Genomic DNA, 26975 nt, shown 5'->3' with positions numbered 1-26975 from the left:
CCTAAAATCTGGAAACATATTGCTTTAGTAGAGTGAAAACGTTACATATTCAGCACCTTTAACGAAGCTTTGGGGAAACACACCCCTGCTCTACTGATGACTGGTTGTGTTGGTGCTTCACATGGTGTTGTCGTAGGAGGGCGTGGAGTACTGTGGGGTCTGCGGGGTCTGAGGGCCCTGTAAGGACCCCAGGGCTGCCTGCGTCGCTGCCTGCTGAACGTGAGGGTTTTTCCAGGCGCCGGAGACCCACTCCTCCTGCGCTTTACTCATGCTCCCGCCACTGCCGCGGTAGAAGTTATGAACCTGCCGAACACAGGACGTCTCAGTGATGAGCAGCACAATCATGTTCATCAGTGTCAGTTTTATAAAAAAAAACAATTAAAAAGGTTACTGTGACTTTTTTATCTCACATTTCATACTTTTATTTTTTTTTCGCTATATAAACTTGCAATTGCGAGATAAAAAAAAAACCTTGTAATTCTGAGAAGAAAAGTCTGAATTGTGCGATTAAAAAGATGAAATGATCATTTTTACTTTTTCATTTCGTGATGGACACAAAAAAAATGTGAGATGTAAAGAAAATATGAGAAAAAGTCAGTATTGTGAGGTGTAAACTCAGAATTCAGAGAAAAAAGTCAGAGTTTAGAGGGTGGAACATTTCTGAATTGTGAGGTATAAGAAAATTAAGGGAAAAAAGTCAGAATTGTAAAATATTTTGAGGAAAAAAGTCAGAATTGAGGGATGTACAAGAAAGAAGAAAAAAAAGTCAGAATTGTGAGGTGTAAAAAAATGTAGAGAAAAACAAAGGATTGCGAGATATTAAAAACACACATCACACGAAAGACACTCAGCCCAAGACTTCTACACACACATCACACGACAGACACCCAGCCCAAGACTTCTACACACACATCACACGACAGACACTCAGCCCAAGACTTCTACACACACATCACACGACAGACACACAGCCCAAGACTTCTACACACACATCACACGACAGACACCCAGCCCAAGACTTCTACACACACATCACACGACAGACACACAGCCCAAGACTTCTACACACACATCACACGACAGACACTCAGCCCAAGACTTCTACACACACATCACACGACAGACACTCAGCCCAAGACTTCTACACACACATCACACGACAGACACTCAGCCCAAGACTTCTACACACACATCACACGACAGACACTCAGCCCAAGACTTCTACACACACATCACACGACAAACACCCAGCCCAAGACTTCTACACACACATCACACGACAGACACCCAGCCCAAGACTTCTACACACACATCACACGACAGACACCCAGCCCAAGACTTCACACACACATCACACGACAGACACTCAGCCCAAGACTTCACACACACGTCACACGACAGACACCCAGCCCAAGACTTCTACACACACATCACACGACAGACACTCAGCCCAAGACTTCACACACACGTCACACGACAAACACCCAGCCCAAGACTTCTACACACACATCACACGACAGACACTCAACCCAAGACTTCTACACACACATCACACGACAGACACCCAGCCCAAGACTTCACACACACGTCACACGACAGACACCCAGCCCAAGACTTCTACACACACATCACACGACAGACACACAGCCCAAGACTTCTACACACACATTACACGACAGACACCCAGCCCAAGACTTCTACACACACGTCACACGACAGACACCCAGCCCAAGACTTCTACACACACATCACACGACAGACACCCAGCCCAAGACTTCTACACACACATCACACGACAGACACACAGCCCAAGACTTCTACACACACATTACACGACAGACACCCAGCCCAAGACTTCTACACACACGTCACACGACAGACACCCAGCCCAAGACTTCTACACACACATCACACGACAGACACCCAGCCCAAGACTTCTACACACACATCACACGACAGACACCCAGCCCAAGACTTCTACACACACATCACACGACAGACACACAGCCCAAGACTTCTACACACACATTACACGACAGACACCCAGCCCAAGACTTCTACACACACGTCACACGACAGACACCCAGCCCAAGACTTCTACACACACATCACACGACAGACACTCAGCCCAAGACTTCTACACACACATCACACGACAGACACCCAGCCCAAGACTTCTACACACACATCACACGACAGACACCCAGCCCAAGACTTCTACACACACATCACACGACAGACACCCAGCCCAAGACTTCTACACACACATCACACGACAGACACCCAGCCCAAGACTTCTACACACACGTCACACGACAGACACCCAGCCCAAGACTTCTACACACACATCACACGACAGACACACAGCCCAAGACTTCTACACACACATTACACGACAGACACCCAGCCCAAGACTTCTACACACACGTCACACGACAGACACCCAGCCCAAGACTTCTACACACACATCACACGACAGACACCCAGCCCAAGACTTCTACACACACATCACACGACAGACACACAGCCCAAGACTTCTACACACACATTACACGACAGACACCCAGCCCAAGACTTCTACACACACGTCACACGACAGACACCCAGCCCAAGACTTCTACACACACATCACACGACAGACACCCAGCCCAAGACTTCTACACACACATCACACGACAGACACCCAGCCCAAGACTTCTACACACACATCACACGACAGACACACAGCCCAAGACTTCTACACACACATTACACGACAGACACCCAGCCCAAGACTTCTACACACACGTCACACGACAGACACCCAGCCCAAGACTTCTACACACACATCACACGACAGACACTCAGCCCAAGACTTCTACACACACATCACACGACAGACACCCAGCCCAAGACTTCTACACACACATCACACGACAGACACCCAGCCCAAGACTTCTACACACACATCACACGACAGACACCCAGCCCAAGACTTCTACACACACATCACACGACAGACACCCAGCCCAAGACTTCTACACACACATCACACGACAGACACACAGCCCAAGACTTCTACACACACATTACACGACAGACACCCAGCCCAAGACTTCTACACACACGTCACACGACAGACACCCAGCCCAAGACTTCTACACACACATCACACGACAGACACTCAGCCCAAGACTTCTACACACACATCACACGACAGACACCCAGCCCAAGACTTCTACACACACATCACACGACAGACACCCAGCCCAAGACTTCTACACACACGTCACACGACAGACACCCAGCCCAAGACTTCTACACACACGTCACACGACAGACACCCAGCCCAAGACTTCTACACACACATCACACGACAGACACCCAGCCCAAGACTTCTACACACACATCACACGACAGACACCCAGCCCAAGACTTCTACACACACGTCACACGACAGACACCCAGCCCAAGACTTCTACACACACATCACACGACAGACACACAGCCCAAGACTTCTACACACACATCACACGACAGACACCCAGCCCAAAACTTCTACACACACATCACACGACAGACACCCAGCCCAAGACTTCTACACACACATCACACGACAGACACCCAGCCCAAGACTTCTACACACACATCACACGACAGACACCCAGCCCAAGACTTCTACACACACATCACACGACAGACACCCAGCCCAAGACTTCTACACACACATCACACGACAGACACTCAGCCCAAGACTTCTACACACACATCACACGACAGACACCCAGCCCAAGACTTCTACACACACGTCACACGACAGACACTCAGCCCAAGACTTCTACACACACATCACACGACAGACACCCAGCCCAAGACTTCTACACACACATCACACGACAGACACCCAGCCCAAGACTTCTACACACACGTCACACGACAGACACCCAGCCCAAGACTTCTACACACACATCACACGACAGACACCCAGCCCAAGACTTCTACACACACGTCACACGACAGACACCCAGCCCAAGACTTCTACACACACATCACACGACAGACACCCAGCCCAAGACTTCTACACACATCACACGACAGACACACAGCCCAAGACTTCTACACACACATCACACGACAGACACCCAGCCCAAGACTTCTACACACACATCACACGACAGACACCCAGCCCAAGACTTCTACACACACATCACACGACAGACACCCAGCCCAAGACTTCTACACACACGTCACACTACAGACACCCAGCCCAAGACTTCTACACACACGTCACACGACAGACACTCAGCCCAAGACTTCTACACACACATCACACGACAGACACCCAGCCCAAGACTTCAACACACATCACACGACAGACACTCAGCCCAAGACTTCTACACACACGTCACACGACAGACACTCAGCCCAAGACTTCTACACACACGTCACACGACAGACACTCAGCCCAAGACTTCTACACACACATCACACGACAGACACCCAGCCCAAGACTTCTACACACACATCACACGACAGACACCCAGCCCAAGACTTCTACACACACATCACACGACAGACACCCAGCCCAAGACTTCTACACACACATCACACGACAGACACCCAGCCCAAGACTTCTACACACACATCACACGACAGACACTCAGCCCAAGACTTCTACACACACATCACACGACAGACACCCAGCCCAAGACTTCTACACACACATCACACGACAGACACCCAGCCCAAGACTTCTACACACACATCACACGACAGACACTCAGCCCAAGACTTCAACACACACATCACACGACAGACACCCAGCCCAAGACTTCTACACACACATCACACGACAGACACCCAGCCCAAGACTTCTACACACACATCACACGACAGACACTCAGCCCAAGACTTCTACACACACATCACACGACAGACACCCAGCCCAAGACTTCTACACACACATCACACGACAGACACCCAGCCCAAGACTTCTACACACACGTCACACGACAGACACCCAGCCCAAGACTTCTACACACACATCACACGACAGACACCCAGCCCAAGACTTCTACACACACGTCACACGACAGACACCCAGCCCAAGACTTCAACACACACATCACACGACAGACACTCAGCCCAAGACTTCTACACACACGTCACACGACAGACACTCAGCCCAAGACTTCTACACACACATCACACGACAGACACTCAGCCCAAGACTTCTACACACACATCACACGACAGACACCCAGCCCAAGACTTCTACACACACATCACACGACAGACACCCAGCCCAAGACTTCTACACACACATCACACGACAGACACCCAGCCCAAGACTTCTACACACACGTCACACGACAGACACCCAGCCCAAGACTTCTACACACACGTCACACGACAGACACCCAGCCCAAGACTTCTACACACACATCACACGACAGACACCCAGCCCAAGACTTCTACATACACATCACACGACAGACACACAGCCCAAGACTTCTACACACACATCACACGACAGACACCCAGCCCAAGACTTCTACACACACATCACACGACAGACACTCAGCCCAAGACTTCTACACACACATCACACGACAGACACCCAGCCCAAGACTTCTACACACACATCACACGACAGACACCCAGCCCAAGACTTCTACACACACATCACACGACAGACACCCAGCCCAAGACTTCTACACACATGTCACACGACAGACACCCAGCCCAAGACTTCACACACACATCACACGACAGACACTCAGCCCAAGACTTCACACACACGTCACACGACAGACACCCAGCCCAAGACTTCTACACACACATCACACGACAGACACCCAGCCCAAGACTTCTACACACACATCACACGACAGACACCCAGCCCAAGACTTCTACACACACATCACACGACAGACACCCAGCCCAAGACTTCTACACACATGTCACACGACAGACACCCAGCCCAAGACTTCTACACACATCACACAACAGACACCCAGCCCAAGACTTCTACACACACATCACACGACAGACACCCAGCCCAAGACTTCTACACACACATCACACGACAGACACCCAGCCCAAGACTTCTACACACACATCACACGACAGACACCCAGCCCAAGACTTCTACACACACATCACACGACAGACACTCAGCCCAAGACTTCTACACACACATCACACGACAGACACCCAGCCCAAGACTTCTACACACACATCACACGACAGACACCCAGCCCAAGACTTCTACACACACATCACACGACAGACACCCAGCCCAAGACTTCTACACACACATCACACGACAGACACCCAGCCCAAGACTTCTACACACACATCACACGACAGACACCCAGCCCAAGACTTCCACACACATGTCACACGACAGACACCCAGCCCAAGACTTCTACACACACGTCACACGACAGACACCCAGCCCAAGACTTCTACACACACATCACACGACAGACACCCAGCCCAAGACTTCTACACACACATCACACGACAGACACCCAGCCCAAGACTTCTACACACACATCACACGACAGACACTCAGCCCAAGACTTCTACACACACATCACACGACAGACACCCAGCCCAAGACTTCTACACACACGTCACACGACAGACACTCAGCCCAAGACTTCTACACACACGTCACACGACAGACACTCAGCCCAAGACTTCTACACACACATCACACGACAGACACCCAGCCCAAGACTTCTACACACACGTCACACGACAGACACTCAGCCCAAGACTTCTACACACACGTCACACGACAGACACTCAGCCCAAGACTTCTACACACACATCACACGACAGACACTCAGCCCAAGACTTCTACACACACATCACACGACAGACACTCAGCCCAAGACTTCTACACACACATCACACGACAGACACCCAGCCCAAGACTTCAACACACACATCACACGACAGACACCCAGCCCAAGACTTCTACACACACATCACACGACAGACACTCAGCCCAAGACTTCTACACACACATCACACGACAGACACCCAGCCCAAGACTTCAACACACACATCACACGACAGACACCCAGCCCAAGACTTCTACACACACATCACACGACAGACACCCAGCCCAAGACTTCTACACACACATCACACGACAGACACCCAGCCCAAGACTTCAACACACACATCACACGACAGACACTCAGCCCAAGACTTCTACACACACGTCACACGACAGACACCCAGCCCAAAACTTCTACACACACATCACACGACAGACACTCAGCCCAAGACTTCTACACACACATCACACGACAGACACTCAGCCCAAGACTTCACACACACGTCACACGACAGACACTCAGCCCAAGACTTCTACACACACATCACACGACAGACACCCAGCCCAAGACTTCTACACACACATCACACGACAGACACCCAGCCCAAGACTTCTACACACACATCACACGACAGACACCCAGCCCAAGACTTCTACACACACATTACACGACAGACACTCAGCCCAAGACTTCTACACACACATCACACGACAGACACCCAGCCCAAGACTTCACACACACATCACACGACAGACACCCAGCCCAAGACTTCTACACACACATCACACGACAGACACCCAGCCCAAGACTTCTACACACACATCACACGACAAACACCCAGCCCAAGACTTCTACACACACATCACACGACAGACACCCAGCCCAAGACTTCTACACACACATCACACGACAGACACTCAGCCCAAGACTTCTACACACACATCACACGACAGACACCCAGCCCAAGACTTCTACACACACATCACACGACAGACACCCAGCCCAAGACTTCTACACACACGTCACACGACAGACACTCAGCCCAAGACTTCTACACACACATCACACGACAGACACCCAGCCCAAGACTTCTACACACACATCACACGACAGACACTCAGCCCAAGACTTCTACACACACATCACACGACAGACACCCAGCCCAAGACTTCTACACACACATCACACGACAGACACCCAGCCCAAGACTTCTACACACACATCACACGACAGACACCCAGCCCAAGACTTCTACACACACATCACACGACAGACACCCAGCCCAAGACTTCTACACACACATCACACGACAGACACTCAGCCCAAGACTTCTACACACACATCACACGACAGACACCCAGCCCAAGACTTCACACACACATCACACAACAGACACCCAGCCCAAGACTTCTACACACACATCACACGACAGACACACAGCCCAAGACTTCTACACACACATCACACGACAGACACCCAGCCCAAGACTTCTACACACACATCACACGACAGACACTCAGCCCAAGACTTCTACACACACATCACACGACAGACACCCACCCTAAGACTTCTACACACACATCACACGACAGACACCCAGCCCAAGACTTCTACACACACATCACACGACAGACACCCAGCCCAAGACTTCTACACACACATCACACGACAGACACACAGCCCAAGACTTCTACACACACGTCACACGACAGACACTCAACCCAAGACTTCTACACACACATCACACGACAGACACCCAGCCCAAGACTTCTACACACACATCACACGACAGACACCCAGCCCAAGACTTCTACACACACATCACACGACAGACACCCAGCCCAAGACTTCTACACACACATCACACGACAGACACCCAGCCCAAGACTTCACACACACATCACACGACAGACACTCAGCCCAAGACTTCTACACACACATCACACGACAGACACTCTGCCCAAGACTTCTACACACACATCACATGACAGACACCCAGCCCAAGACTTCTACACACACATCACACAACACACACAGCCCAAGACTTCTCCACACACATCACACGACAGACACCCAGCCCAAGAATTCTACACACACATCACACGACAGACACACAGCCCAAGACTTCTACACACACATCACACGACAGACACACAGCCCAAGACTTCTACACACACATCACACGACAGACACCCAGCCCAAGACTTCTACACACACATCACACGACAGACACCCAGCCCAAGACTTCACACACACATCACACGACAGACACCCAGCCCAAGACTTCTACACACACATCACAAGACAGACACACAGCCCAAGACTTCTACACACACATCACACGACAGACACCCAGCCCAAGACTTCTACACACACATCACACGACAGACACCCAGCCCAAGACTTCTACACACACATCACACGACAGACACCCAGCCCAAGACTTCTACACACACATCACACGACAGACACCCAGCCCAAGACTTCTACACACACATTACACGACAGACACTCAGCCCAAGACTTCTACACACACATCACACGACAGACACCCAGCCCAAGACTTCACACACACATCACACGACAGACACTCAGCCCAAGACTTCTACACACACGTCACACGACAGACACCCAGCCCAAGACTTCTACACACACGTCACACGACAGACACCCAGCCCAAGACTTCTACACACACATCACACGACAGACACCCAGCCCAAGACTTCTACACACACATCACACGACAGACACCCAGCCCAAGACTTCTACACACACATCACACGACAGACACCCAGCCCAAGACTTCTACACACACATCACACGACAGACACCCAGCCCAAGACTTCAACACACACATCACACGACAGACACCCAGCCCAAGACTTCTACACACACGTCACACGACAGACACCCAGCCCAAGACTTCTACACACACGTCACACGACAGACACCCAGCCCAAGACTTCTACACACACATCACACGACAGACACCCAGCCCAAGACTTCTACACACACATCACACGACAGACACCCAGCCCAAGACTTCTACACACACATCACACGACAGACACCCAGCCCAAGACTTCTACACACACATCACACGACAGACACCCAGCCCAAGACTTCTACACACACATCACACAACAGACACCCAGCCCAAGACTTCTACACACACATCACACGACAGACACCCAGCCCAAGACTTCTACACACACATCACACGACAGACACCCAGCCCAAGACTTCTACACACACGTCACACGACAGACACCCAGCCCAAGACTTCTACACACACTTCACACGACAGACACCCAGCCCAAGACTTCTACACACACATCACACGACAGACACCCAGCCCAAGACTTCTACACACACATCACACGACAGACACCCAGCCCAAGACTTCTACACACACGTCACACGACAGACACCCAGCCCAAGACTTCTACACACACATCACACGACAGACACCCAGCCCAAGACTTCTACACACACATCACACGACAGACACCCAGCCCAAGACTTCTACACACACATCACACGACAGACACCCAGCCCAAGACTTCTACACACACATCACACGACAGACACTCAGCCCAAGACTTCTACACACACATCACACGACAGACACCCAGCCCAAGACTTCTACACACACATCACACGACAGACACCCAGCCCAAGACTTCTACACACACATCACACGACAGACACCCAGCCCAAGACTTCTACACACACATCACACGACAGACACTCAGCCCAAGACTTCACACACACATCACACGACAGACACCCAGCCCAAGACTTCTACACACACGTCACACGACAGACACTCAGCCCAAGACTTCACACACACATCACACGACAGACACCCAGCCCAAGACTTCAACACACACATCACACGACAGACACCCAGCCCAAGACTTCTACACACACGTCACACGACAGACACCCAGCCCAAGACTTCTACACACACGTCACACGACAGACACCCAGCCCAAGACTTCTACACACACATCACACGACAGACACCCAGCCCAAGACTTCTACACACACATCACACGACAGACACCCAGCCCAAGACTTCTACACACACATCACACGACAGACACCCAGCCCAAGACTTCTACACACACATCACACGACAGACACCCAGCCCAAGACTTCTACACACACATCACACAACAGACACCCAGCCCAAGACTTCTACACACACATCACACGACAGACACCCAGCCCAAGACTTCTACACACACATCACACGACAGACACCCAGCCCAAGACTTCTACACACACGTCACACGACAGACACCCAGCCCAAGACTTCTACACACACTTCACACGACAGACACCCAGCCCAAGACTTCTACACACACATCACACGACAGACACCCAGCCCAAGACTTCTACACACACATCACACGACAGACACCCAGCCCAAGACTTCTACACACACGTCACACGACAGACACCCAGCCCAAGACTTCTACACACACATCACACGACAGACACCCAGCCCAAGACTTCTACACACACATCACACGACAGACACCCAGCCCAAGACTTCTACACACACATCACACGACAGACACCCAGCCCAAGACTTCTACACACACATCACACGACAGACACTCAGCCCAAGACTTCTACACACACATCACACGACAGACACCCAGCCCAAGACTTCTACACACACATCACACGACAGACACCCAGCCCAAGACTTCTACACACACATCACACGACAGACACCCAGCCCAAGACTTCTACACACACATCACACGACAGACACTCAGCCCAAGACTTCACACACACATCACACGACAGACACCCAGCCCAAGACTTCTACACACACGTCACACGACAGACACCCAGCCCAAGACTTCTACACACACATCACACGACAGACACCCAGCCCAAGACTTCTACACACACATCACACGACAGACACCCAGCCCAAGACTTCTACACACATGTCACACGACAGACACTCAGCCCAAGACTTCTACACACACATCACACGACAGACACCCAGCCCAAGACTTCTACACACACATCACACGACAGACACCCAGCCCAAGACTTCTACACACATCACACGACAGACACTCAGCCCAAGACTTCTACACACACATCACACGACAGACACCCAGCCCAAGACTTCTACACACACATCACACGACAGACACCCAGCCCAAGACTTCTACACACACATCACACGACAGACACCCAGCCCAAGACTTCTACACACACATCACACGACAGACACCCAGCCCAAGACTTCACACACACATCACACGACAGACACCCAGCCCAAGACTTCTACACACATCACACGACAGACACCCAGCCCAAGACTTCTACACACACATCACACGACAGACACCCAGCCCAAGACTTCTACACACACATCACACGACAGACACCCAGCCCAAGACTTCTACACACACATCACACGACAGACACCCAGCCCAAGACTTCACACACACATCACACGACAGACACCCAGCCCAAGACTTCTACACACACATCACACGACAGACACCCAGCCCAAGACTTCTACACACACATCACACGACAGACACCCAGCCCAAGACTTCTACACACACATCACACGACAGACACCCAGCCCAAGACTTCTACACACATCACACGACAGACACCCAGCCCAAGACTTCTACACACACATCACACGACAGACACCCAGCCCAAGACTTCTACACACACATCACACGACAGACACCCAGCCCAAGACTTCTACACACACATCACACGACAGACACCCAGCCCAAGACTTCTACACACACATCACACGACAGACACCCAGCCCAAGACTTCTACACACACATCACACGACAGACACCCAGCCCAAGACTTCTACACACACATCACACGACAGACACCCAGCCCAAGACTTCTACACACACATCACACGACAGACACACAGCCCAAGACTTCTACACACACATCACACGACAGACACCCAGCCCAAGACTTCTACACACACATCACACGACAGACACACAGCCCAAGACTTCTACACACACATCACACGACAGACACCCAGCCCAAGACTTCTACACACACATCACACGACAGACACCCAGCCCAAGACTTCTACACACACATCACACGACAGACACTCAGCCCAAGACTTCTACACACACATCACACGACAGACACCCAGCCCAAGACTTCTACACACACATCACACGACAGACACCCAGCCCAAGACTTCTACACACACATCACACGACAGACACCCAGCCCAAGACTTCTACACACATGTCACACGACAGACACCCAGCCCAAGACTTCTACACACACATCACACGACAGACACCCAGCCCAAGACTTCTACACACACATCACACGACAGACACCCAGCCCAAGACTTCTACACACACGTCAGCTAAACGAGCTGATCCTGGCACACCGGCGAGTGCACAGGCGATGAGCCGTACACACACCCGTCCCGCTGAGATACATGTGTCTGTGCGCATCCGTACCTTAGTGAGCGCGATGAAGCAGAGCGCGGCGACGGCGGTGAACATGAGCGTGGGGATCAGCATGATGATGGAGGCGAAGATACTCGTGCCGAAGAAGGAGATGGTGCCCAGCCAGCCACTGAAGCACCACACACACACACACACACACACATCACGCGTCACGTTTATTACATGTGCATCGCATACAGTAATAGATGCAGTATTCCAGTGTGAGGTTTGTGTTAGCGTTCAGAATCCTCATATTTGGGAATAATATGCATAATATGTGGATGCATTTGTCTTACCAAACACCCCACCCGGGAATACCAATGGCCTGAATTATAGAAATAAAAAGTTGTGCCATGAAGACAAAGAAGAAAGCCATGAAGTAGAACGAGCTGTCAGTCCTGCAAGACAACAACACAGATGTACAAATACATAACTATAGTTATCTAAACCTTAATGATACATGTGTGATGGATCAGTTGTTGATGTTATTAAATTAATATAAATTAATAAATAATTAAATACATGCATTATTCATTTACCATATTATAATGATGATAACCATTATTATTATTATTATTATTGTTTAAATAATATTAACATATAATTTATATGTAATCAAATATAGAATTAATTTATTATACATTTACCATATTACAGATAATTAGTAAAGCTAATAGAACTATATGTTTCAATCCCTTAAGTAGGAAACTCTTGACAGTAGCAGTCGGTGTGGAGTGGTGAAAAAGGAGGGTAAGGTATGTCATTGGGGTCATCAGGTGGGCACCCTGCTTCATCGACGTTTCGTTGATTGAAGCCCACAACGTCTCCAGAAGGCTCAACGGTGTACCCAGCGTCCCAGGTACACCCCCCTCCATGCCATACCCTCCATATTCCTGATGGGCTCTGCATGGCAGGGGCGTCCGTCTCCCTGAGTTGGGCTTAAGCCTGACCGCATACCATCTGTCTCTACCTTGCTGCCCAGTTGGGGTCCTTGCGCTTGATCCAAAGCCAGTTACTGCTTTTTTCGGCAGCACCTGACATGGACTTGATGGCCTGTTGGAGAGAGCGACCCTTCACCCCTATTTTTCTCAGCAACCTGGTGGTAGATGTGGCAACAAATCCCCTGCATCCCACCTCTACTGGGAAGATACTGGTCTTCCAGCCGTTCTGGGATGCTTCAGCTGCCAGGTCGGAATATTTGTTTTGTTTTCTCTCATAAGCCTCTTCAACCCCATCTTCCCATGGTACTGTTAATTCCACAACATATACCAGCTTTGTTGATGGAGACCACAGGACCATGTCTGGCCGGAGTGTTGTAGCCACTATTTCTGGGGGAAACACAAGCTTCTTATCAAGGTCCACTTCCAATTTCCAATCCTGCGCTGACTGCAGGATGCTTGCATCCTTAGGTGTTATACTATGCTCTTGATATTGGCCAGCTGGTACGAAATTTGTGAAGTTGACCTGTCTTGCCGATGTTTGTGGGAGATTGTTTGTGGTGGTTCGCTTTTGTTCCAGTATTGATGCCAGCTCTCTGAGTACTTGGTTATGCCGCCAAGTATAGCGCCCTTGGGTGAGACTTGTAGTGCACCCTGATAGAATGTGCCTTAGGGATGCAGGTACTTGACACAGGGAACAGGCGGGATCTTCTCCATACCACTCTTTCAGATTTTGGGGGGAGGGTAGCAGGTCGTATGTGGCTCTGATGACAAAACTCAGCCGCGCTCCCTCCATCTGCCAGATGTCACGCCAGCTGAGCTTTTTCTTCTCCAGACCCTCCCAATTGGTCCATCTCCCTTGCTTGGTCATTGAGACGGCTTTTGCATGTCGCTCTCCCTCCTCTTGTCTCCTGACTTCTTCTACCACTAGCTGTCTCTTCTGCACTGATGTTGCTTTATGCCACAGAACAGTTTTTGGGATAAGTCAGAACCATGCTGTACTTGTCCAACCACATCTCTGAACTGAAGCGCAGACTTTGCACTCTGAACAGCTTCTAATGGAGTCCACTTCCTTCCAGCTACCACCCGGGGGGCCGCTGTTCGAATGACTGCATCCTCAGATTCAGTTAGGGTCATGACGAGCCTTGCTTTGGTGCATTTGAACTCTTCCACGAGCCCTGTGATTGGTAATTCCAACTTGCCATGTCCATAAAGTCCGACGGAACTTAAACAACGTGGAATTCCAAGCCACTGCTTTAGCTGTGTGCTTATCAGCCGTTCCAACTTTTCAACCTTAGAGATGGGGATCTCATACACAGTTAACGGCCACAAGAGTCTTGGGAGTATGCCAAACTGAAAGCACCATAACTTGAGTTTTCCTGGCAACAAGGTCTTGTTGATGCGCTCCATATACATGCTGGTATCATTTTTTAGTTGTTCAAACTGCTCGGTGTCTTTGAGCTTCGCATCATACCATCTCCCCAAGCTCTTTACTGGCATTTCTGAGACAGTTGGGACAGGTGTTCCGCCGACGTGAAATCTCTGGTCTGTAACTTGGCCTTTCACTATGGAGATGCTTCTGCACTTATTGGGCTTTAACTTCATCCTCGCCCATGTTATATTTTGATGAAGTTTTTCCAGCAACCTCTTGGTGCAGGGGACAGTTGTTGTGAGTGTTGTTAGATCGTCCATATAGGCTCGAATTGGTGGTAACCTCTGATTAAATTGTAGCCGTTCTCCTCCCACGACCCATTTCGAGGCTCTAATAATGATCTCCATTGCCATCGTGAAGGCCAATGGGGAGATGGTACAGCCCGCCATGATGCCTACTTCCAGTGGTTGCCAACTTGTGGTGAAGCCTGACGTTGTAATGCAAAACTGTAGATCCTGGAAGTAGTGTTTCACTAAATTTGTGATTATAGTCGGCACCTGGAAGAACTCAAAGGCAGCCCACAGAATTGAATGAGGGACTGACCCATAGGCATTGGCCAGATCAAGGAACAAGACATGGAGATCTTTCCCTTCTTTCTTTGCAGTCTGAATTTGATGCCATATGATGCTGTTATGTTCCAGGCATCCCGAAAAGCCTGAAATGCCAGCCTTTTGAATTGATGTGTCAATAAAGTGGTTTTGTTTTAAATACTGTGTCAGTCGCTGTGCCAACACACTGAAAAAGATCTTGCCTTCAATGTTCAGAAGGTTTATCTGGCGGAACTGTTCAATGGTCGTTGAGTTCTTTTCTTTTGGGATGAACACCCCTCCCGCTCTTCGCCAGGCTTTCGGGATGATTTGCTTTTCCCACGCCACTTTCATGTTTTTCCACAGGATTTTTAAAACATCTGGAGCGTTCTTGTAGACACTATACGGTACGCCGTTAGGGCCTGGTGCAGATGCCGATCTTGCCTTTTTCACTGCCTGCTTCACCTCACTCAGCTTGGGAGGGCTGATATCAAACTGATGTTGTGGTGGTGATATTGGAGGGATGTCAGTGGGGACAACGATAGGTTCATCTTTTTTCTCATCAGTATAGATGATTCTCAGATGCTCTTCAACCTGGTCTTTTGACGTTTTCAGGGATCCACTCTTCTCCTTTATGAATATGCCTTTCACAAATTTAAAAGGGTCTTTGTAGAAATCGGTTCTGGCTTTTTCCTTCTTGTTCCGGCGCATCCGTAGGCTTTCTGCTCGACGGAGTTTTGAGAGTCTGTGCTTTAGGTCCTCTTGAAGGAAATACATAGTTATCTAAACCTTAATGCTAAATGTGTAATGAATGTTATTATTATTATTGTTATGTATTAAATTAATATAAATAAATTAATATATAATTCATATTTTATTAAATAAATAAATAATGGATTCATTATACATTTACAATATGATGATAATAACCATTATTATTAAAATATTTAAATACAAATTAATATTAATACATTAATAAATATAAATGTATAATAATAATTGGATTTATTGTACATATGATGATGATTATCATCAAATATTAATCAATGTCATAAAACACAAATTATATAAAAAAAAAAAAAAAAGATAAATAGAAATATAATCACTTTATAAAATCTGAACAATTCAATAATTTGCTAATGAAGTAGTGTGCCGGGGACGCTTACTTGAAGGCGTTGTAAATGGACCTGAACCAGCACACGTATGAGCAGGGCGTGAAGAGGACGACCCAGATGATGGACATGCCGAAGTTCGTCACTCCTCCTCCCCCGAACATCCACGCCATACAGCCGAAGAAGTTCACCAGCAGCGTGGAGCCGTACACTGAGGAACACAGCAGATCGCTCACTCTACTGACCGGGTTATTTGCACAGGTGTGTGTGTGTGTCTGAGAGAGAGAGAGAGAGAGAGTGAAAGATAGCAGAAACCCTTCATTGCCCAAGAGTGTACAAGAGAATAATGCTCTATATGATGTTACACACCACTTCAGAGAGAGAGAGTGTGTGTGGGAGAGAGAGAGAGTGTGTGTGTGTGTGTGTCTGAAAGAGAGAGAGAGAGAGAGAGTGTGTGTGAGAGAGAGTGTGTGTGTGTGTGTGAGAGAGAGAGAGAGAGAGAGAGCAAGAAAATGCAGCTGTCACCAAATAGAGTAAATGCTGCAAAATGCACAAAGGTTATGATGCACTTACTGAGCAAACTAAAGCCATAGCAGGTTAATCACTAAATGAGGCTGACAGACACTACACACACACACACACACATCTGTGACATGCAGTCGACTCGATGACATCACACAACTAACAAAATAATGCTTTGTTCCATGCCATGAAAAATATTTCTTAATATTAATATATTCTTAATATTTAAAAATTCTTACAAAAAAAAAGAAAAAAAAAGAATGATGATGCAATATTCTAAATAAAGAAAGCATGCAATTCCACTCAAAAGCCACACATTAAGAATACCTGAGGAGGGATCCGCTACAGCACTGTCTCTACAGCAACAGATGACCATAATTACTATATATATTTACAGTGAAGAAATGCAATCAAGTGTGAATCACCAATAATGTTATTAAAATAAAAATAAAGCTTATTTATTGGCGTTATTTTGAGACAAATGTCGTCTTAAAGGGATACTCCACTTTTTTGGGAAATAGGCTCATTTTACAAGTCCCCCAGAGTTAAACTGTTGAGTTTTACCGTTTTTGAATCCATTCAGCCGATCTCCGGTTCTGGCGGACCACTTTTAGCATAGCTTAGCATACATCATTGAAGTGGACAAGACCATTAGCATTTCTCAAAAAAAAATGACCAAAGAGTTTCGATATTTTTCCTATTTAAAACTTGACTCTTCTGTAGTTACATCGTGCACTAAGACCGACGGAAAATGTAAAGTTGCGATTTTCTAGGCTGATATGGCTAGGAACTATACTCTCATTCCTGCGTAGTAATCAAGAAACGTCACTGCCGTACATGAGTAGCCTATTTTCAGGCGCTGCGTCATATCATTACGCCTGCTGCACTCATGTACGGCAGTGAAGTTTCTGCATTATTACGCAGGAATGAGAGTATAGTTCCTAGCCATACCAGCCTAGAAAATCGCAACTTTACATTTTCCGTCGGTCTTAGTGCACGATGTAACTACAGAAGAGTCAAGTTTTAAATAGGAAAAATATCGAAACTCTTTGGTCATTTTTTTTTGAGAAATGCTAATGGTCTTGTCCACTTCAATGATGTATGCTAAGCTATGCTAAAAGTGGTACCGCCAGAACCGGAGATCGGCTGAATGGATTCAAAAACGGTAAAACTCAACAGTTTAACTCTGGGGGAGTTGTAAAATGAGCCTATTTCCCAAAAAAGTGGAGTATCCCTTTAAGGATTTTCAGTTTTGTTCAAGGTAATTAACAGATTTTTAATAATGGAAGAATAAGTAAAATATGGTATTTAATGCGCACCAGCTGTCGGGGAGAAATGCATAATAATTAACATGATAATAAACAGCTGACTTTTACATTTATTGACATGACATGTTAGATTAAATATCATAACTCAAATTTTGTTGTCCATCTTAGAGATAATCACCATATTTATAACGAAACCAGCATATTTAAAAATATGATATTATTCATATCATGTATGCGTATACTGTAAAGCTTTATTAAATTATGATGATGATCATTCAGTGCTTTCAGAATCTTTACTTTTTAAAATAATTTTATGTTATTTTTAAGATGAACACATATTAATAACAGTATATTTATTGAACAATCTATTATTTTATTGCCACCTCATACATTTATATGAGTTTTAAACAAAACAAAACGCTTTTATGATTTATTTTCACACTAAATATGTTGCTCCATCAATTCTCAATTAATTTTTTTTATTTTTTATAATTTTATTTTATTTTATTTTTTTACTGAGCAATGTCATATGATATATACACTCACCGGCCACTTTATTAGGTACACCTGTCCAACTGCTCGTTAACACTTAATTTCTAAGCAGCCAATCACATGGCGGCAACTCAGTGCATTTAGGCATGTAGACATGGTCAAGACAATCTCCTGCAGTTCAAACCGAGCATCAGTATGGGGAAGAAAGGTGATTTGAGTGACTTTGAACGTGGCATGATTGTTGGTGCCAGAAGGGCTGGTCTGAGTATTTCAGAAACTGCTAATCTACTGGGATTTTCACGCACAACCATCTCTAGGGTTTACAGAGAATGGTCCGAAAAAGAAAAAACATCCAGTGAGCGGCAGTTCTGTGGGCGGAAATGCCTTGTTGATGCCAGAGGTCAGAGGAGAATGGCCAGACTGGTTCGAGCTGATAGAAGGGCAACAGTGACTGAAATAACCACTCGTTACAACCGAGGTATGCAGCAAAGCATTTGTGAAGCCACAACACGCACAACCTTGAGGCGGATGGGCTACAACAGCAGAAGACCCCACCGGGTACCACTCATCTCCACTACAAATAGGAAAAAGAGGCTACAATTTGCAAGAGCTCACCAAAATTGAACAGTTGAAGACTGGAAAAATGTTGCCTGGTCTGATGAGTCTCGATTTCTGTTGAGACATTCAGATGTTAGAGTCAGAATTTGGCGTAAACAGAATGAGATCATGGATCCATCATGCCTTGTTACCACTGTGCAGGCTGGTGGTGGTGGTGTAATGGTGTGGGGGATGTTTTCTTGGCACACTTTAGGCCCCTTAGTGCCAATTGGGCATCGTTTAAATGCCACGACCTACCTGAGCATTGTTTCTGACCATGTCCATCCCTTTATGGCCACCATGTACCCATCCTCTGATGGCTACTTCCACCATGTCACAAAGCTCTAATCATTTCAAATTGGTTTCTTGAACATGACAATGAGTTCACTGTACTAAAATGGCCTCCACAGTCACTAGATCTCAACCCAATAGAGCATCTTTGGGATGTGGTGGAACGGGAGATTCGCATCATGGATGTGCAGCCGACAAATCTGCGGCAACTGTGTGATGCCATCATGTCAATATGGACCAAAGTCCCTGAGGAATGCTTCCAGCACTTTGTTGAATCTATGCCACGAAGAATTGAGGCAGTTCTGAAGGCAAAAGGGGGTCCAACCCGTTACTAGCATGGGGTACCTAATAAAGTGGCCGGTGAGTGTATATATATATATATATATCCTAATTGCAAAAATTGTGCAATTAAGTTTTAATTGTATTTTTTATGTGCATTGCACTTCTGAAGTCAACAGCATTTAAAAATTAAATAAAATTATAGAGTCAGAGAAAGTTACATTAAACACACACACACACACACATACACACATATATATATATATTCTGCAATCATACACTAGGAGAAAAAAAAATTCTGGTGTACCCTATATTTTATATATATATATTTTACAAAGATTCTACAGACCTCCTGCAGTTACACACACACACACACACACACACACACACACACACACACACACACACACACACACACACACACACACACACACACCACTAGGGGACCAAGAGTATTAAAACAACTAAAGTCTGTCGAGTGATTAGATACTTTGGACATGCTCATCTGAACACTTAACTCAACTCAACAGAGTGTTTGTGAACTGTATATCATCTATGTGTGTGTGTGTGTGTGTGTGTGTGTGTGTGTCCGGACTCACAGATCCACAGGTAGTACAGTCTCTTGCACATGGTGCGGTGCTGGTCCGGGATATCCTCAAAGTCCTGATGGAAACACGGCCGTAGAGGAATGAAGCCAGGCAGAGGAGGGAAGTTGTTTTCTACAGGACAGACATAAAGCAGAGCATCCATGGAACACACACTTGCGTATCGCTGAGTTATTAATGACTGGGATCAAGGTCCTACCAGCCATTGGGGAACAGGCGACGACTATTAGTTCTTCAGAGCTGTCAATCTATCAAACCTACATATGAACAGAAGGGACACACACTGTAAGGTAATATTCTGGACATTTGCAGTTTTATTGACACACGTTGACCAACATTAGGGCATGCAGGGGTAAGTTGTCACAATGCAACCTACTATAAATATCAAACATCAAAAAGTCTTAAAATTATTTAAATTTAGTTATATTAAAATTGTATTATTTAAAATTAGGGTTGGGAATCACCAGTAGCTCCACAATAATATATTATCATGATTCTTAAGCAACAATACGATATTATTGCACAATACGATATTATTGCACTTTCATACATGGGTATTGCATTTAAATATATTATCTTTTTGCAAAATGTCCCCAAAGGAAAACTTGTTCCTCCACTCCACATTCTTGTTCAATATTTTCAGCCTTTCTCATATTTTAGACATATTTAATAGAAATGACAGTAGCCAAATAAAAATGTTTGCACATTTCAATGTTTGCACACTTAATTCAACGTATTTGTTTGTACAATACATTTTGTTTTAAGCAATTTTACAAAGAAAAAACCTTATTAAAACCCTATTGAACAAGCCAAAGGTGATGCTATACTAAAAAAAAATCACTAAAATCAAAGATAAACATTAAACTGACTTCATCTTTTTTATATGATTTATTTTTGAAGCAGAAATACATATCAGCCTAAATAAGTGGGTTATTTTCAACTACACTCTCAGAAAAAAAGGTACAAAAGCTGTCACTGGGACAGTACCCTGCAAAAGGGTTCTCATATGTATAATGTATGTACTAATATGTACATTTTTGGTACCAATATTTACCTTTGAGGGACTAATATGCACTCTTTAGGTACAAAGGTGTAACTTTTGAAAAGGTGTATTATCTCGTGCTACAGTAAAAACCTACACTTTTGATACAAAAAAAGTCATGAAATAGTATCCCTTATAGTTACTGAGATAAATAACCCTTGACGATGTCCCTGCTGTGTGACAAACATGTTCTTCACCAATCTGAAGTTCAACACTGTATTGCGTCCTGTAGAATAGAGGAAGTAAGTATCGTGTTGCATGTCTCGATCTGCAGCTGAGTGTGTTAAGAGCTCTGGATTAAGAGGAAGGATCACAGAGAGTGCTTTCTAAAGTGGCCCATATTGACACATTATTAACGTGCATCTCAACATTCACCTTTACACGAGTGTTGTTTACAACCCTGATGTTGCATTTGTTTGATTCCCGTCTATTTACTTCAAACCCAGAGCGAATGAGATTCATCCGTCATGTCGCTCGCGCTAAGCCTGGCATTAACAGAGAATGAATGGAGAGGGAAATAATCGCCTTACCTTCTCCTGCGCACCTTCTGCGCTGCTCTTACAATAGCATGGCCTTCTAGTGAATACTCGAACACTTATTCATACTACATAAAACACCGTGCACACACTACAGTAAGCAGAGCTGCTCGTTTCTTAAGAAGTTTGTGTAATCTTTGAGTGATTTGAGTTCATTCCCCGCATATCCAGACAGATCAGAGACTAGGCTCACGGATTTTAGCCAATAGGAGAGGCGCATTAGGTTCTGGGCACGCCCCCTTTCACCTCGTTGGCCAATCAGCGCCATGGAACGCGGTTGCTCTCCGCGGTGCTGAAGTTGTTGTTTTGTGAGCGTGTTAAAGAGAAACCTTCGACCTTCCGACTGACCTGATTATCATATGTGAGTTTTTTATAGTACACACACTCTTTAAAATAAAGCTTCTTTACTGGCATCGATCGTTCATTAACATAAATGGAATCTTTTCAATGCAAAAAAGGGTTATTTATAGTGGATAAGTTGATTAAAATGTTCTTTGCACTAAGAAACAAGTGTTCACTGAAGGGTTCTGCCATTGAAACCATTATAAAAAATAATGTAACCATTATTTTTAAGAGTGAAAACAAATGCATTCTCCAATAAGTAGCTACTTATGCTTCTGAAGCCAATCGCAAGAGATTCCAAAAAAAAAAACAGAAAATGGATGCATATCTTGTTGACAAAGCGGTGCCTTTTTTGAGCAATTAAAATAAATGTTGCATCAAATTATTCAATAAATAATGAAAACTCGGTCTTGAGAACCTCATGCACTTGCATTGTTTAACCACTAAGGGGCAGAGTTTCTTTAAATGATGCCATTGCTACTTCACAGCTTCATATCTTGCTGTCATTTATGCTCACACATGTTTAGACTGCCTTTATCCTTTCTTTCGATTTGTACACTCTTAAAACACTCACATACACTTCTAAAGGAATAACTGATACTAACTGATATATTCACCTTATATATTCTACATAGAAAAAAAGGCGTTTTTATCTTTCAATCTTTTTTTTGTTTATGTTATCAGATAAACTGCATGAAACGAGAGGAAGGATGAGGGTGGAGATTAAGTGTCAGTGGGACTGAGCGCCATCATTTACACTGAGAGGCTCGCGCTCATAATCTCGCGCTCGAGGATCATCTGATCTCAGGTCAGGTCAGCCAGATCAGGAGAGAGAGAGAGAGAGAGAGAGAGAGAGAGAGAGAGAGAGAGAGAGAGAGAGAGAGAGAGAGAGAGACAGACTCGTGCAAACCTCATCTGCGTGTTTCAATGTCCAAGTGTTGGGAAATAACTCAGTCCATCGTGAGGGAACTGAAATAAACTCTTCCGAAGATGATGCGAGGATACCGACCGGTGAGTTGCTACACTTTTATCTGTGCTAAATATTACGTTCAACAGTTTGGGTGTTCTGTGAAAATTATGCATGCTTTTTTTTCACACGGGAAAATTATTTGAACTTCTTTTATAGCCTATTTGAAAACGTTATCCTCTCAATCGTAACATTTAGGCTATGTCCACAAACATACATTTGAAATTTTTAAATCTAAATGTTTATTTTTTTTTTTTTATCATAACTACTGCGAAATAGGCTACCATATTGTGTAGAAATAACAGTTTTATAATCTCTTGCATGATGAATTGTGACATCTCACAACTAGGGATACTGAAATATTACTTGCACTAATAACCCCTGCATGTCTGTTTTTAAGTATTATTACAAATGATTTCCGATAACTTAATCCTGATTACATTGGGATACAACAAGAAAAGTAATGTTTTTAGGATCAGAGTTCTTTAACAAGTGCACACTTCTTACAGTGCGATATCAAGAACAGATGATTCATTTTAGTGCTGTTTTTCTATAGGGCAATAACCGAAATAATAATATAAAAAAAAATATCCACACATTGCACTTGCATTATGGCTTTTGTTGTTGTTGTTGTTAAAATCATGGATTTGCGGATTACAGTAGCTTTACCCCAGCGTTTCAGACACAACAGATGTAAAGATTTCTCTGCTGCACTCATAATGTCTCATAACTGGCCTGTGTGTGTGTGTGTGTGTGTGTGTGTGTGTGTGTGTGTCTCCATGGTCTCCTCATAGACTCCAGTCTCCAACTCGACCCTGTCCTTCTGCGGCACGGAGAACTCCTCCGCGTATAAGGTGGACAATGGCCTTCTGAACAACGGCTGCTTTCTGGACGCTCTCGGTGTGGTTCCTCATGTGTTCCTGCTGTTCAGCACCTTCCCCATCCTCTTCATCGGTGAGAGCCAGTGTGTGTGTGTGTGTGTGTGTGTGTGTGTGTGTGTGTTCCTGCTGTTCAGCACCTTCCCCATCCTCTTCATCGGTGAGAGCCAGTGTGTGTGTGTGTGTGTGTGTGTGTGTGTGTTCCTGCTGTTCAGCACCTTCCCCATCCTCTTCATCGGTGAGAGGCAGTGTGTGTGTGTGTGTGTGTGTGTGTGTGTGTGTTCCTGCTGTTCAGCACCTTCCCCATCCTCTTCATCGGTGAGAGCCAGTGTGTGTGTGTGTGTGTGTGTGTGTGTTCCTGCTGTTCAGCACCTTCCCCATCCTCTTCATCGGTGAGAGCCAGTGTGTGTGTGTGTGTGTGTGTGTGTGTTCCTGCTGTTCAGCACCTTCCCCATCCTCTTCATCGGTGAGAGGCAGTGTGTGTGTGTGTGTGTGTGTGTTCCTGCTGTTCAGCACCTTCCCCATCCTCTTCATCGGTGAGAGCCAGTGTGTGTGTGTGTGTGTGTGTGTGTGTGTGTGTGTGTGTGTGTGTGTGTGTGTGTTCCTGCTGTTCAGCACCTTCCCCATCCTCTTCATCGGTGAGAGCCAGTGTGTGTGTGTGTGTGTGTTCCTGCTGTTCAGTACCTTCCCCATCCTCTTCATCGGTGAGAGGCAGTGTGTGTGTGTGTGTGTGTGTGTGTGTGTGTGTGTGTTCCTGCTGTTCAGCACCTTCCCCATCCTCTTCATCGGTGAGAGGCAGTGTGTGTGTGTGTGTTCCTGCTGTTCAGTACCTTCCCCATCCTCTTCATCGGTGAGAGGCAGTGTGTGTGTGTGTGTGTGTGTGTGTGTGTGTTCCTGCTGTTCAGCACCTTCCCCATCCTCTTCATCGGTGAGAGGCAGTGTGTGTGTGTGTGTGTGTTCCTGCTGTTCAGTACCTTCCCCATCCTCTTCATCGGTGAGAGCCAGTGTGTGTGTGTGTGTGTGTGTTCCTGCTGTTCAGCACCTTCCCCATCCTCTTCATCGGTGAGAGCCAGTGTGTGTGTGTGTGTGTGTGTGTGTGTGTGTGTGTGTGTGTTCCTGCTGTTCAGCACCTTCCCCATCCTCTTCATCGGTGAGAGGCAGTGTGTGTGTGTGTGTGTGTGTTCCTGCTGTTCAGCACCTTCTCCATCCTCTTCATCGGTGAGAGCCAGTGTGTGTGTGTGTGTGTGTGTGTGTGTGTGTGTGTGTTCCTGCTGTTCAGCACCTTCCCCATCCTCTTCATCGGTGAGAGGCAGTGTGTGTGTGTGTGTGTGTGTGTGTGTTCCTGCTGTTCAGCACCTTCCCCATCCTCTTCATCGGTGAGAGCCAGTGTGTGTGTGTGTGTGTGTGTGTGTGTTCCTGCTGTTCAGCACCTTCCCCATCCTCTTCATCGGTGAGAGGCAGTGTGTGTGTGTGTGTGTGTGTGTTCCTGCTGTTCAGCACCTTCCCCATCCTCTTCATCGGTGAGAGCCAGTGTGTGTGTGTGTGTGTGTGTGTGTGTGTGTGTGTGTGTTCCTGCTGTTCAGCACCTTCCCCATCCTCTTCATCGGTGAGAGCCAGTGTGTGTGTGTGTGTGTGTTCCTGCTGTTCAGTACCTTCCCCATCCTCTTCATCGGTGAGAGGCAGTGTGTGTGTGTGTGTGTGTGTGTGTGTGTGTTCCTGCTGTTCAGCACCTTCCCCATCCTCTTCATCGGTGAGAGGCAGTGTGTGTGTGTGTGTGTGTGTTCCTGCTGTTCAGCACCTTCTCCATCCTCTTCATC

The 26975-nt window shown here is 46.5% G+C and overlaps 2 protein-coding genes across 2 annotated transcripts in view; one reads left to right on the top strand and one right to left on the bottom strand.

Moving 5' to 3' along the window:
* On the bottom strand, window positions 1-22975 carry scamp5b (secretory carrier membrane protein 5b). Its single transcript, XM_056240412.1, has 7 exons — window positions 22966-22975; window positions 21593-21650; window positions 21388-21507; window positions 17394-17550; window positions 13627-13728; window positions 13343-13460; window positions 1-303 (listed from the first exon to the last, which is right to left on the bottom strand). The coding sequence occupies exons 2-7, from the start codon at window positions 21597-21599 to the stop codon at window positions 118-120; spliced, it is 690 nt and encodes a 229-aa protein (XP_056096387.1). The 5' UTR covers window positions 21600-21650; window positions 22966-22975; the 3' UTR covers window positions 1-117.
* Window positions 22976-24218: 1243 nt separating this feature from the next.
* The window catches only part of abcc8b (ATP-binding cassette, sub-family C (CFTR/MRP), member 8b), an 84829-nt gene continuing 82072 nt past the window's right edge, over window positions 24219-26975 (top strand). The window contains exons 1-2 of the mRNA XM_056240413.1: window positions 24219-24324; window positions 25075-25234. Of these exons, the coding sequence (XP_056096388.1) occupies window positions 24304-24324; window positions 25075-25234 (181 nt within the window). The 5' untranslated portion in view covers window positions 24219-24303. The remainder of the gene's footprint in view (window positions 24325-25074; window positions 25235-26975) is intronic.

Source organism: Rhinichthys klamathensis, unplaced genomic scaffold (genome assembly GCF_029890125.1).
Source record: "Rhinichthys klamathensis goyatoka isolate OS25496 unplaced genomic scaffold, OSU_Roscu_1.1 h1tg000596l_1, whole genome shotgun sequence".
Lineage (NCBI taxonomy): Eukaryota > Metazoa > Chordata > Actinopteri > Cypriniformes > Leuciscidae > Rhinichthys > Rhinichthys klamathensis.
This window is presented reverse-complemented; position numbering and strand designations above follow the sequence as displayed.

What these genes read in the sequence shown, in the direction of transcription:
- scamp5b (XM_056240412.1), bottom strand. An exon ending in ACTGTACTACCTGTGGATCT is followed by an intron (nt 17,551 to 21,387) that starts GTGAGTCCGGAC and finishes TGTGTTCCTCAG; the next exon opens with TGTACGGCTCCACGCTGCTG. An exon ending in GCTTCATCGCGCTCACTAAG is followed by an intron (nt 304 to 13,342) that starts GTACGGATGCGC and finishes TGTGTTCGGCAG; the next exon opens with GTTCATAACTTCTACCGCGG.